The sequence below is a fragment of the Cetorhinus maximus genome, chromosome 18, assembly GCF_964194155.1.
Source record: "Cetorhinus maximus chromosome 18, sCetMax3.hap1.1, whole genome shotgun sequence".
NCBI lineage: Eukaryota > Metazoa > Chordata > Chondrichthyes > Lamniformes > Cetorhinidae > Cetorhinus > Cetorhinus maximus.
Window position 1 is genome coordinate 75705044 of NC_135896.1, and position 14826 is coordinate 75719869.

At 44.4% G+C, this 14826-nt stretch overlaps 1 protein-coding gene across 1 annotated transcript; it reads right to left on the reverse strand.

Annotated features, from left to right (window-relative positions):
* Positions 1–1962: 1962 nt before the first annotated feature.
* On the reverse strand, positions 1963–9522 carry LOC144693539 (HEAT repeat-containing protein 4-like). Its single transcript, XM_078563383.1, has 2 exons — positions 8702–9522; positions 1963–2746 (listed from the first exon to the last, which is right to left on the reverse strand). Exons 1-2 carry the CDS (start codon positions 9520–9522, stop codon positions 2557–2559), a joined length of 1011 nt encoding a protein of 336 aa, XP_078419509.1. The 3' UTR covers positions 1963–2556.
* Positions 9523–14826: the final 5304 nt, after the last annotated feature.

A 14826-nucleotide genomic window follows, 5' to 3' on the forward strand; every position in this document is an offset into this window, starting at 1 on the left:
TGGGGAAGGGCAATAAATGCTGGCCTTGACAGCAAGACCCATATCCTGTGAATGAATTAAAAACAAGGGAGTGATTGATGAGTTAGGTCCAGCTCCTCACTTATTAAGAGGAGTAATAAAAGTAGAAATTCTGTTTTTGGTAGACTTTTTTTTTTAAAAAGAGCTATGGTGGTAGGTGAAAATCAAGATGGGTTTCTTCTCCAGTCCTAAATCAGAGGAACAGAGATAATGAGCAGAATTTTATCCACTTGAAAATCTTTTAAGAGTCAGAACTATTACCAGGTCTCAAACCTGCTCGTGTCAACAGTCTGCCCTTCAGCTCAATCTTTCCGGAGTCGACCAATTAAGAAGCTGCCTCCGGGAGCACCATCCAATTAGGGACAGCAAGACAGCACGGGGTGCAGGAGGGAAGGACAGCTGCAGCTCCACCAAGATTGGTATGCACTGCTCATGTGACAGAGGGGGAGAGGGAGCCATGAGATGGAGTGTGCTACTAATACTGGAATTGGCAGAAAAATCCCTATGGCCTAAACTATCAGGTGGATCCACCTGCAGGGTAAATACTCCCACTTGAAAGCATTTACCTGCAGGTGTGCTGAATGAAAATCTATATACCCTTTTAAAGATCACTGCATAATCATTTAATATGATCTCTTACAACGTTCTCACCTCCTGTGATGTGATCTGCTACAGAAACGACAGGGGTCCCCTGCGCCTCTGGCAAAATGCCACTGTCCTAGGAAAATGCAAGTTAATTGGTGCTATAATGGCTTTAATTGGTTTCCCAATGCTAGTGGGAGGGTTGCCATCCAGACACATAGCCTGCCCCTGAGAAAAGTGGCCAGAACAGGGAAAAAGTCAGTGAGCCAATGTGCTCTCAATATTTTCTTGTTCCCCCTACCTCCAAATGTTTGGGAAAATTTCTCCCATTAATATATCGAAGAGCAGAAAAAGATGTTTTACCTCAATAAATGACTTTGTTTGATCTCAAATGACTGGTAACAATTGCCTCAAATACCAGTAAAGATCATAATAATGCACCTGGGCAAACACTAATACATCCCTGAGTGATAACAGGAATGTTTAACATTATTTTATCGTACCTCAGCCACATGCTGCTGTTATCCCTGGAATATTCGCAGGTTCTGCACTTTCCAGGTGTCAAACCGTACTGTCATTTTCATCCTTTATCCAGATAAACTTGCTTCGCAACTTTAACTCCAAACAAAGGGCCTATCAATTGGTGGGGACAGGGTGTCTGCAGCTCATTCCTGAGTCTGTTTAGGTGATGGCAGTCGCTAACTCATGAAAGAAAGACCTCAAGGAACCCAAAAATACTACTGCAGTAGCACTTCTTGGGTGATCTGCGCCATTAACTCAGGGGGCAACCTTACTCAATGTAGGAGCTGAGACTTTTGAATGAGCCTACATGTAGCAGTAATGTCCTGTGCTTGTTGTACTGCCATGCCGGTAAACCCCTGTGCATAGGATTTAAGTGAAAGTGCAACAGAGATTTTAGCCTGTAACAGGTCTGAATGTGATATTTCCATGTTCAAATAAATTGAAGCTCCAATACACAGTGGGCAGAATTTTGCCGCCGGCGAGCAGGCGGAGCCCCCGACATCATCCCGCTCCATTTAAATCTTCAGGAAGGTGGGGGCACAGCAAAATCAGCTGTGGGCCTGCCAACCTGTCAATGGCCAATTGAGGCCATTGACAGGATCATTAAAACAATTAAAGGACCTGCCCGTCCAACCTTAAGGTTGGCGGGCAGGTCAGGAGCCCCAGCGGGCAATAGAAAAAACATGAAACCTCCATCCACCGGCGGGATGAGGTTTCATGTCGGGTTTTAAACATTTTAATAAGGTTATTATGTTAATTATGAATATGTCCCATCTCATGTGACATTGTCACATGAGTGGGACATGTTAGGGAGTTTTTTTTTCTATTTTTAATATTTTTATAAGTGTCAGCAATCTCCCTGAGGCAGCACTTTGCCTCAGGGAGATGTGCGTTCCTTCGTGTGCATGCACTCTCGCTTTTGGGGATTCCCCCCACGCCTGCACAGGAAGCGCATAGCGCTTCCTGCCGGACGTCACGCTGGACGGGCCTTAATTGACCCGCCCACGTAAAATGGCAGCAGGGCCCACTTCTCCGGCGGGGATCGGCTCCCCGCCCGCCGGAGATTGGGTCGGGCCCACCCGCCCGACAGGCAGAAAATTCTGCCCAGTGTATTGAACAGAGGGGGAGTTGTTGACCCCAAGTTACACAACCAAACATATGCTCACACTCAACACGACTGGCACAGGTCAGACCACATCCATTGAAAGCCTGAACCACAACGTGGAATGAAGAGGCAGGGGGTTTGTTCATTGGAATCTCAGATCAATGTCACGGGGATGGGGAGAATGAAAAGGAGAATTAGAATTCAATATTGGATTGTGTCATCTGTGTTGAATGTAAATAAGAATGTTATTATTTAGCAATATTTCTAGAAGTCTAGCTCTGTCTCTTTGCATATCCAGTAAATAGTTATGTGCGCAGTTCCTCCTGCCTCTAGTTACCAGTGTACAGTTCTTGCTCAAACACATTTTCCGTGTAATAAACATGCTTTCCAAGCTTTGAATTCAGGACCGTCTTGGGCTTTGGAGGGAGTTCAAAGTGCTTCACCATCAGGTTGGCCGCAGTCTGATTTGCAGCTCCAGGTTCCTCCATGATGTCCGCACTCAGTTCAAACCCAGGAACCCTGTGGAAAGCCAATCACAGTCACCATGCTGCCAGCCATAACTAATGTTCTTATCAATATCTTGTCCTGCTATATAAGAATGTCTCCCCTCTCCAACAGAGAGACAGCACGGGGCACAAACTTCAACATGACTGCTATCGCTCTCCAATCAGAGCCAGCAAAGATCCCTCCTCACCCCAAAAAATGAAATCTTCTTGAATCATAGCTGCTCAAACAGAACGATGACCAGTAACTGATATGCATTTAAACCTTTCTTTGTCACAGTTATTTGCGGTTCCTGCAAGTTTACAAGATGTATCCTCTCCCTTTTAGGATATGAGAAAGGGCAGGGAAACGGGATTAGGGTAGATACTCCATTTGAAGAACTAGCACAGACAAAGCTGCAATGGGTTGAATGGCCTCCTCCAGTGCTGTAATTTCTATGATTCTCATTTTTGATGTCAGCTGCCACTCAGTGGGTAGCATTCTCGCCTAAATTCAAGTCCCACTCCAGGGCCAGAGCACAAAAATCAAGGCAGATACTCGATGCTGTACTGAGGGAGTGCTGCACTGTCGGAGGTGCCATCTTTCAGATAGATGTTAAACCAAGGCCCCATCTGCCTGCTCAGGTAGATGTAAAAGAATCCATAGCACTAATTTAAAGAGCAGGGGAGTTATCCCTGGTGTCCTGGTCAATCAACATTACAACAAAACAAATAATCTGGTCATTATCAAATTGCTGTTTTTGGGAGTTCGCTGTGTGTATATTGGCTGCTGTGTTTCCTACATTACAACAGTGACTACAATTCATAAGTACTTCATTGTCTGTAATGCACTTTGAGACATCTAGTGGTCGTTAAAAGCGCTATATAAATACAAGTCTTTGGTTGTTATCCTTGCTCAGGTAACATTCCATGGCCTACACTCGCTGGTATGTTACCATAATTCATGATTGACCCAAGAATAGTGAGTGTTGGCAAGCTATTTGACCTTGGAAGGCATCATGGTGAAGCCTGATCCAGGAGCAGGAACTCTGATTATGCCCAAACCTTTAGGAACAGGAAAGCACCCTTTGGTCTAATAGGCTTGACTCTTTTCAGCAAACCAAGCTGTCGAATTTCCTCCCTACCCTACCTATCAATTCGGAAAGGCATTAGCAAGGTTGGACACGGAATACAGGAAGGATCCAGATACAGGGAAGTGAGAGAAGGAAATACAAGAGTAGGGGAGATTAGAAGGGGGGCAATGACGGGTTGGTGGGGGGGTACGGGAGGGCGACAGGGGAGCATGACACAGAAGGATTATGGGATTCAGTAATAAAAAGAGAATACAAGAGAAAGAGGATGCAAGTCTTGGAAGGACAATTGCTTTGTTGAGACCGAAAGATAACAAGTGTTGACAGCAAACCTCTTGAACACACCTTTTGCTTGGACCAGGTTACTCTGTTAAGTCTTAACATAGTGATTCATTTCATCAAGCTCAGCTTCAAGACTGAGCACAGTGTTTCCCGGTGTTCTAACATTTCCAATTGAGAAGGTGGTCATCAAAAGGAACTAATCTAGGCTGGTAGTACAAAGCAGGGATATATGCAAGTTCAAACAGACCCCCAGTGTCAGGGCACTGAGTTATGAGCAAAGAGCATCAAGACCTGGGTTAATCAGACTAGAATTACTTCATCTGGGAGGTGAATACAGAAGATAGATTAAATTGTTCAGGGAATTTAAAATGTGACCCAGGTAGTACTTCAAATTGTTGGCTACCTCCTCCATCCTACTGCCTGAATGGATTGTGGAAGCAGATTCAAGAGTAACTTCTGAAAGGAAGTTGGATATATACTTGAAAAGGCAAAATGTGAAGGGCTACGGGGAAGGAGTTGGACAATGGGACTCATCGGGCAGCTCTTTTGAAGAGCTGGTCCATGCACGATGGGCCTTTCTTCTGTGCTGTTATTCTACATCAGCAGCACTTCACTGGCTGAGTTTCATCCCGAGATTATAAACAGAGCTACATGAATCAAAGTAAATTCTTTCCTACCATGCTTCCTGTAAAGGTTTGAACTGCCTTTCAACGATTAATATCTTTAAAGAAAACTGTTCCCTAACAGCTCCCCAAAGTATGACTACAATCAGTCCTTCCAGCCTCTGGAATGCTTGACAGTGAAAAAGACAGCTCTGTGATAGCCTCCTGTCATGAGGGGGAGGAAGGGTGGGGGTGAGAAAGAGGTGACTCTGGAGGAAGCACCCACCCACTCATTGCCATTAACATGTGATGGGTGGGCATTGCACAAGTTGGGTTTTTTTTTTATTCATTCAAGATATGAGTGTGTTGCTGGCTAGGTTGGCATTTGTTGCCCATCCCTAATTGCCCTTGAGGTGATAGTGGTGAACTGCCTTCTCTTGAACCAGTGCAGTCCATGTGGTGCAGGTACACCCACAGTGCTGTTAGAGAGGGAGTTCCAGGATTTTGACCCAGCGACAGTGAAGGAACGGCAATATCTTTCCCAAGTCAGGATGGTGAATGGCTTGGAGGAGAACATCCAGGTGGTGGTGTCCTGATCTTTCTGCTACCCTTGTCCTTATAGGTGGTAGTAGTCTTGGGATTGGAAGGTGCTGACTAAGGAGGCTTGGTGAGTTCCTGCAGTGCATCTTGTAGATGGTACACGCTGTTGCCACTGTGTGTCAGTGGTGGAGGGAGTGAATGTTTGTGGATGGGGTGCCAATCGAGCGGGTTGCTTTGTCCTGGATGATGGCAAGCTTCTCGAGTGTTGCTGGAACTGCACTTATCCAGGCAAGTGGGGAGTATTCCATCACACTCCTGACTTGTGCCTTGCGGATGGTGGACGGGCTTTGGGGAGTCAGGTGGTGAGTTACTCGCCGCAGGATTCCTAAGCTCTGACCTGCTTTTGTAGCCACAGTATTTATATGGCTAGTCCAGTTCAGTTTCCGGTCAATGGTAACCCCAGGATCTTGATAATGGGGTATTCAGTGATGGTAATGCCATTGAATGTCAAGGGGCAATGATTAGATTCTATCTTCTTGGAGATTGTCAGTGCCTGGCTCTTGTGTGGTCCAAATGTTACTTGCCACTTGTCAGCTCAAGCCTGGATATTGTCCAGGTCTTGCTGCATTTGGACATGGACTGCTTTAGTATCTAAGTCGTCATGAGTAGTGCTGAACATTGTGCAATCATCAGCGAACATCCCCACTTCATCCTTTTGATGGAAGGAAGGTCATTGATGAAGCAGCTAAAGATGGTTGGGCCTAGGATAGGATCCTAAGGAACTCCTGCAGTGATGTCCTGAAACTGAGGTGATTGACCTCCAACAACCACAACCATCTTCCTTTGTGCAAAGTATGACTCAATTTAGTGGAGAGTTTCCCCCGATTCCCATTAACTCCAGTTTTGCTAGGGCTCCTTGATGCCACACTCGGTCAAATGCTGCCTTGATGTCAAGGGCAGTCACTCTCACCTCACCTTTGGAGTTCAGCTCTTTTGTCTATGTTTGAGCCAAGGCTATAATGAGGTCAGGGGCTGAGTGGCCCTGGCGGGACCTAAACTGAGCTTCAGTGAGCAGGTTTTTGTTAAACAGGAATCGCACTGTTCATGATCCCTTCCATCACTTTACTAAAGATGGAGAGTAGACTCCAATTTTGGCAAAAGCCCCCAGATGTTAGTAAGGAGGACTTTGCAGGGTCAACAGGGCCGAGTTTGCCGTTGTCATTTCTGTTGCCTAGTTCAATGCCGGGTGGTCCGTCCGGTTCCATTCCTTTTAGACTTTTTAGCAGATTGATATATATGAGTGGCTTGCTAGGCCATTTCAGAGGGCATTTAAGAGTCAACCACATTGCTGTGGATCTGGTGTCACATGTAGGCCAGACCAGGTAAGGACAGCAGGTTTCCTTCCCTAAAGGACATTAGTGAACCAGATGGGTTTTTACAACAATCGACAATAGTTTTATGGTCATCATTAGACTTTTAATTCCAGATTTTTATTGATTCAAACCCAGGTCCCCAGAGCATTACCCGAGGTCTCTGGATTACTAGTCCGGTGACAATATCACTATGCCATTGCCTCCCCCCCAATGGGTGCATTGGGGGCAGGGAAGAAGAGGGAGATTTTAGGGAAGTTTCAGGAACAGGCCTCCCCACCCCATATTCCTGTAGTCTCCACCACTCTACCACCCATTTTAAGTGATTCAGAGGGAGATCACCTAACTCCCGACTCATTCTCAGCCAGCCTTTCCTGAGAGTTACTAGCAGACCTGATTCAGATGGATGGATCAAGACCCAGTATAAAGGAAATCACCAGGATTGAAAAGAACAGTAGTGAAGGTGAGAAAAGTAAGTATAGAAGTGATTAGGCAATGCCAAACTTGGGTTTTAAAAACACCTGAGCCATGTTGTTTCATTCTATACCCCAGCACCAACATCCCACACCAGCCAAGATCAAAATTCACAACAGAAGAACCTCTCCCCACATACATGAGAACACTAGGGGGCCATTCTGCCCCTCAATTAGGTCATGGTTGATCTGCTATCTATCTATCTCAGTCTCAGTTCCAGGTTTCCATTCCCCTTTGTGTGATGAACCTGCTTCCTGACTTCACCCTTAACTGGCCTAATTATAAGATTGGGTCCCTTTGTTCTGGAATCCCCCCCACCAGAGGAAATAGTTTCCCTACGTTTACCTGACTCAAGTCTGTTATAAGTTACAACACAGCGATCAAGTCACCCCTCAACCATCTAAACTCAAGGGAATACAAACCTAGTCTGTGCAATCCGTCCTCACACTTGAGCCCTTTAAGTACTGGAATCATTTTGGTTAAGTCTGTGCTGCACCCACTTCAAAGCCAAAATATCCTTCCTGAGGTGCAGTGACCATGACCGAACACTGTACTCCAGATCAGACCAGGGGGACTATTTCTTGCCAGGTTGCCCAGCTCACATGCTTTCTGGATGAGATGGTCAGTGGCCACCTGAGCCAGAGCTGAATGTCAGTTTTCCAAGCTGAAAACTCTCAGAGGCCCTTGCATTGGCATTGAGCAATTGCAGCTACAGGTCTCTGCAAGTCCAGCTGAAGAACAATTCAAGGAAAGGGCTCTGTGTGGCAGTAAATAGGGCAACCTAACTGACAGGAAGGAAGCAGGGTAGATGGTAGAATTACACTTTGGAATGCAATTGGTTAGATCAAACATAGGGTAAATGAGTTTCAGGTAATGCCACAGTTAACTAGAAAAGCTGAGTTATTAAGTTAATAGAATGATGAGTTATTAGTTATTATAAACCATAGAACCATACAAAAGTTACAGTGCAGGAAGAGGCCATTCAGCCCATCATGTCTGTGCCACCAAATATTAAATATTGGTTAGACCTCAGCTGAAGCATTGCATCCAGTTCTGTGCATCGAGTTTTGGGAACGATGGTAAGGCCTTAGAGAGGTTGCAGAGGAGATTTATTGGAACAGCACCAGGGATGAGAAATTTCAGTTATGTGGAGGTTGGGGTTGTTATCCTTTGAGTAGAGAAGGCTAAGGGAAGATTTGATAGAAGTGTTCAAATTATGAGGGATAGTGATAGAGGAAATAGGGAGAAACTGTTTCCAGTGGCAGGAAGGTCAGTAATTGGAGAATACAGCTTAAAGATAATTGGCAAGGTAACCAGCAAAGATTTTTTTTTTAAATGCAGCCACTTACAATGATCTGGAGTGCACTATCTGAAAGTGCAATGAAAGCAGATTCAATAGTAACTTCTAAAAGGGAATTGGATGTATACTTGAAATGGGAATATTTGCAAGGCTACAGGGAGAGATAGCTCTTTCAAAGAGCCGGCAAAGGCAAGGTGGACTGAATAACCACCTTGTTTTATGATTGCAACAAGGTTAACACACAACCAATATGGGGTCTCCTGTGGATGCCTGCACCAACCAACTAGGGATACCTCATTGAAAGACACGGAGTTCGTTGTTCAGTGTCAGTACCTGTAGTATGCGGCCAGTGGAGTCTTGGTCACTTTCCTCACCATGGCCACGCTGGGCTCCTGGGCTTTGATTTGGTCATAGAGGCGGAAGTCACTGGCGGTCATGGTCTCATCCTGTACCAGGGCGTGGGCACGGGCAGAGCCATAACAGTCCTGCAGGAGTTTGCTTAGCCTGACGCGAGATGGGCTCTTGGGCATCTGCTTGGTCACCAACCACTGCGCTGTCCTCTTGCTCAGCTTTTTCACCAGGTACTCATCCCATTTCTCACGCTGTGGGCTGGGGGAATCCTCCGCCACTCTCTCGGGTGGGCTTTCCCCCTGCTCCAATTCCCGTTCCACTGCTTGCGCCTGCAATGTTCGTGCCGTAGGACTACTGCTTTCAGGTGAAGGGACTGCCGCAGACAAGGTCTGGACCTTGTGAGGACGCCCAGGACTTGGTTTCCGATCAGAACGATCTGCACTCAGCATTCCCTCCTTACCCTCTGCCTCCTGCTTGGGCTTCTGGCATAAGGAATTGCGGTGACGTGGCATTCGATTCAAATGGCCGGGCCTGCTTGGGGGGTAATGTTTCACCTCTTGGGGCGCAACAACCTCAAAGAGATCGAACATGTTGCTGTCATCCCTCTCCTTGAATGGGACCTGGTAGAACATCATGGACTTGATGACATCCTGGGAGAATTTCATGTTCAGGGAAGCATTTTTAATGTATTGTCTGTGCAGCAGTTGCCTGTACTTGTGGTGAGGAAGGACATCCTCCTTTAAAGGGAAGACTGCCTTCCAATTCTGGCTGGTGGTAGCAGGTCCCACTGTCGGGAGATCCATGGGGTAGATTGGGAAACTCAGATCCCACAGGACAGCGGGAGTTCTTCACATAGAATCCAAATATCAATCTATTTGTCCCTGTAAATAGAGATTTAATAACAGCCGTTAAGTTATTGCAAAGCAAGTGAATTCTGACCTCAGACAACAGCAAGTGAACACTGACAGGAGTTCACAGTGAGTGAACTCTGACTTCAGACCACAGTGAGTGAACTCTGCCATTGGTCCACGGCAAGTTAACTCTGACATGAGTTCAGTGAGTGAACTCTGACCTCAGTCCACACTGATTAGTCTCCCTCCAACAACCATTCATTCTTCGATTCTCTCTGCCCCATTTCTCACTCTCTTCCTATGTTCAGTTGTCATCTCTCGGTCTATATCTTTCTCTATCAGTCTCCAACTCTCCCTGCCCCCATATCGTTCTCTCTCTGGCTCCCCTTTTCACTCTATTCTTCGTAAGGATTATTACTTTAATGGGATTGTACAAACCAATCCTCCAACTGTGGAAGGGAAGTAGGTGATGAAATCTGCAGACAGATTAGCAAGAACAACAAAATTTTTGTTGTGGGTGCTTTTAATTACCCACAAATTGAGCTAAGATGGGTATAATTGGGGGGTTGTGTGTAAGAGTATGTGGTTTTGAGCTTATTTTGAGGGATCAAGCATTCTAAGAGTTTAAACTTTTCTGTAAAAGCTTTGGACTTTCTGTTAACTGCTATGTGGGATTGCATCCCAACTAGCATTGTTACTGTAGAAGAACTCATTATCATTGTTAGAACAGGTATTCAGGGCAATCTGTAGATTTATCACCTATCTCTTCGGAATGAACAAACATTTGCAAGTTGCTGAAATGTAACCAAACAAATTCCCTTCTACTACTTTTCAGTATTAATATTAATCTACAGTCTAGCAAAGTTTAATAAAAATTATAAACTGGCAATCTTGAGTTAATATCATTTTATTAATCTGGTCTTATTTCTGTTAGAATTAAATCAAAGCACATTAAGAACCAAACTCTAATTAGAAGTCAATGGTCACCAAGGTCCTGGATTACATCATCACCAAGAAAATAGGAAAGGCTCATGCTAAGGCTAAAAAGCAGGGAAGGGAGGCCCAAGATCCACACTCGCTACAGGCCTTGCCAGATTCTTGACTAGGAGAATGTTGGGTGCTGGTGCGGTGTTGATGGGGGCAGGTATAAAGATACATGATTGCACGCATCTTTCTATAGTTCTGTTTTCTGGGGTCTGATGGGTTTATGTCATTGTTAGGGTAGTAGGATCAAGGAAGGGCACCAGTTCGGGCTAGTGCAAACATATATGCAAGTAAAAGGAATGAGTCATGCCTACTTCCCGAAGGACAGTTATAACAGGTAACATGATCCTCAACTGCTGCTCAATTACTGTAAGGTATTAAGTCTCATAAGGTATTATGCTTCAATAAATTTACAACCATTACCAATAGGGAGTCAGCTTCGAATCTTTGAACAGACACAGTCCCTTATGGGGTGTAACTTTTTTCTTATAAAGGGAATGGAATTCCTAAAATGTGTACAGAATTCCTGTCTCAATCTGCAACTCTGTAAGCCTACAAGGGAAATGGGGTTTCTATATATACATAGTTATAGACGACAAAAGAGTTCAGGTAGATCAGTGCAGGAGTACCTCAGGATGTGGCCGTATGCTCAAGTTTAAGGTCCAAATAGGGAAAAGTTAACAAAAACCAAGACATCAGATTGGAAAGGGATTTCAGAAAGATACTGTGTTAATTGAGGAGAGGTGGAAAGAGATATTGGGACAACAGTGAGGTAGGCCTCTTTGATATCACACTCAGTCAAATGCTGCCTTGATGTCAAGAGCAGTCGCTCTCACCTCACCTCGAATTCAGTTCTTTTGTCCATGTTTGAACCAAGGCTGTAATGAGGTCAGGAGCCAAGTGGCCCTGCAGAAGCCAAACTGAGCATCAGAAGGAGATTATTGCAGTGGAAGTGCCGCTTGATAGCGCTGTCAACGACACCTTCCACGCTTTGCTGATGATCCACAGTAGACTGATGGGGTGGTAATTGGCTAGAATGGATGTTCAGCATTTTGTGGACAGTGCATATCTGGGCAGTATTCCACATTGTCGAGTAAATGCCAATGTTGTAACTGGAATAGCTTAGCCAGAGGCGCAGCTAGTTCTACAGCACAAGTCTTGACCTTGACCTTCTAAATTCCAAGGAACACAACCCTAGTTTGTTTAATCTTGTAGCTTAATTCTTGGAGTCCAGGTATCATTTTAGTGAATCTATGCTGCACTCCCTCCAAGGTCAATATATCCTTCCTAAGGTGTGGTGCCCAAAACTGCTCAAAGTACTCCAGTGTGATCTAACCAGGCCTTTGTATAGCTGAAGCATGATTTCGATCTTCTTGTATCCTAGTCCTCTAGATAGATATAAAGGCCCCATTCCATTAGACTTTGAGACAAAGCCAAAAAAACAGACTGGGGAAAAAAAGCCAATTATGATGGGATGAGAATGGAACTAGGAAAGAAAACTGTTAAAAAATTAAGAGTTAGAACAGCAGTGGCAAATACTTAATGGTGATCAAGAGGGTTTGGAGAAATATACTCTGCTAAAAAGCAAAAACAAATCAGCCAATAATAAAACACTATGGAAAATTAAAGACGTGTAAAATTGAAACTAAAGAAAAAGTTTTTTGCTATATGCTAAGAATATAGATAATGAAAAAGGATGAAAAAAAATACAAAGTTAGGAAAGAAGTTATAAAAACGATTATGAAATCAAAAAGAAACTGCGGAATTCAAATATCAAGGAATATAAAAAGAAAAAGTATTCTTCTTCTTGAGTTCTCTTCTCAAAGGCAGATTCTTGGCGATTATTTGCTGAACCACAGCAAAGTGCTGTCCATGGGTTTTTATGATGGGTAGGACAAGGAGGCAGGCCCCAAGCCTAGCTCAGCTGGAACGTGGATCAAACCCTGTGCTGTTGGCGTTAATCTAATCTACATGCTAGCCATCAAGCCAACTGGAGCTAACCACTGCCCACCACACCCCCAAAATATTCTACAGACACAAATATCAAAACATAAAGCAGGGTAGGAATAGGGACACTAAGAGTATGACCAACACGCAGAGAATAACAGTGAAATGATAGAAATATTTAAATTATGTTGCCTCAGTATTTACCTTGGAAACTGTGAAGGGCATTAGAAAGAGATTAAAAAAGAAAGACATTTAAGGTAGAAAAGGGGGAGATAATTGATGAGATTACAGAGATTAGACAATAAATGAGAATATACTAAGAGGGGTAGATGAAGTGAGAGATCTTGGCGTACAAGTACACAGGTCCCAGAAGGCAGCAGTTCAAGTAGACAAGGTTGTAAAGAAGGCATATGGAATGCTCTCCTTCATTGGCAGAGGTATAGAATATAAAAGTAAGGATATAATGTTGGAATTGTATAAAACACTGGTGAGGCCACGACTGGAGTATTGTGTGCAGTTCTGGTCACCACATTACAGGAAGGACGTAATAGCTATGGAGAGAGTGCAGAGGAGGTTTACAAGAATGTTGCCAGAGTTAGAAAAGTGTAGCTACGAGGAGAGATTGGATAGGTTGGGGTTATTTTCCTGAGAACAAAGAAGGCTGAGAGGTGACTTGATTGAGGTGTACAAAATTATGAGGGGAATAGATAGAGTACACAAGATAAAATTGTTTCCCTTGGTGGAGAATTCTAGAACCAGGGGACATAGATTCAAGATAAGTGGCAGAAGGTGTAGGGGAGACATGAGGAAGAACTTTCTTACGCAGAGGGTAGTGGGTGTCTGGAATTCGCTGCCCAAGTTGGTGGTAGAGGCAGAAACTCTAAACTCTTTTAAAAAGTACCTGGATCTGCACCTTAAGCACTGTAAACTGCAGGGCTATGGGCTGGGTGCAGGAAGGTGGGATTAGAAAGGACACCTGGGTGTCCTTGGGCTGGCATGGACAAGAAAACCGAATGGCCTCCTTCTGTGCTGTAACTTTTCTATGGTTCTAACTAATCAAACTTATAGAGGCTAAAACCCATAGTCCAGATGGATTGCATTCACATATACTAAAATAAGTTAGGGAAAAGATAGCAGAGGCATCATACATACACACACATAAATTCATTAGCAAAGGGAATAGTGCCAGGGGACCAATGGATAGCTAATGTGATTCCTAAGTTTTAAAAGGTAGACAGAGCCTAGACCAGTTAGCTTAAGGAAAGATAATTGAATATTCACTCAACATGATAGAACATCTAGAAGCTGAAAATGTAATACAAATTAGTCTGCACAGATCTTAAAAGGCAAGGTCATCAGCTTTATTGAATTCTTTCCCCCAATTAACTTACAACTGCACTTTCAAAACCCTAACTGTCTAGCCTATGGTCCTCCATTTACCACAACATTTCTGCAGCAACTGATTTGCTCAACCACACCCTCACCTCTCCCTTTGATGCCTTAGTGGACAAGTGCAGCTCAAACACTCAAGAAGCTTGACACCATCCAGGACAAAGCAGCCTGCTTGATTGGCACCCCATCCACAAACATTTACTCCCTCCACCACCAACACACAATGGCAGCAGTGTGCACCATCTACAAGGTCCACTGCAGAAACTCACCAAGGGTCCTTAGACAGCACCTTCCAAACCCACGACCACTACCATCTACAAGGACAAGGGCAGCGGATACATGGGAACATCACCAAGTGGAAGTTCCCCTTCAAGCCACTCATCATCCTGACTTGAAAATATATCACCGTTCCTTCACAATCACTGGGTCAAAACCCTGGAGCCCTCTCTCTAACAGCACTATGGGTGTACCTACGCCACATGGGCTGCAGCGGTTAAAGAAGGCAGCTCACCACCACCTTCTCAAGGATGAGCAATAAATGCTGACCTAGCCAGCGAAGCCCACATCCCATAAATGAATAAAATTTTAAAGAAATAGTATTACTCTCTCTTACCCTGGCTGTTCTCTGGTATAGCTCTCACCTCCACTTCCTTAAGTGAAATGCAGACTTGAGATTTGGCAGATGACTTGTTTAGTCAGTCAGTGCCAGATCTGGCTGGACAACATAAAACACTATTGTATCCTGCGCTAATGTGTTCAAACTGCTCACTATTCTTGGAATGTAAAGATAACCCAGCTTCTTTTCTCTACTGCAAACTGTTATCTTAAACCCCTCTTCTCTTCCCCTCCACCCTCACCTCCAACAGTAAGTGTGAGAAGCTTATGGCTTTCTTTGTCATCAAGCTCAAAGCATCCAAACAGCTGCCTCTGCCA

Excerpts from the sequence above, each read along its gene's own strand:
- LOC144693539 (XM_078563383.1), bottom strand. The coding sequence starts at position 9,522 with ATGGATCTCCCGACAGTGGGACCTGCTACCACCAGCCAGAATTGGAAG. Across the intron at positions 2,747-8,701 it reads CCACTGGCCGCATACTACAG|GGTTCCTGGGTTTGAACTGA; the intron begins GTACTGACACTG and ends GGCTTTCCACAG.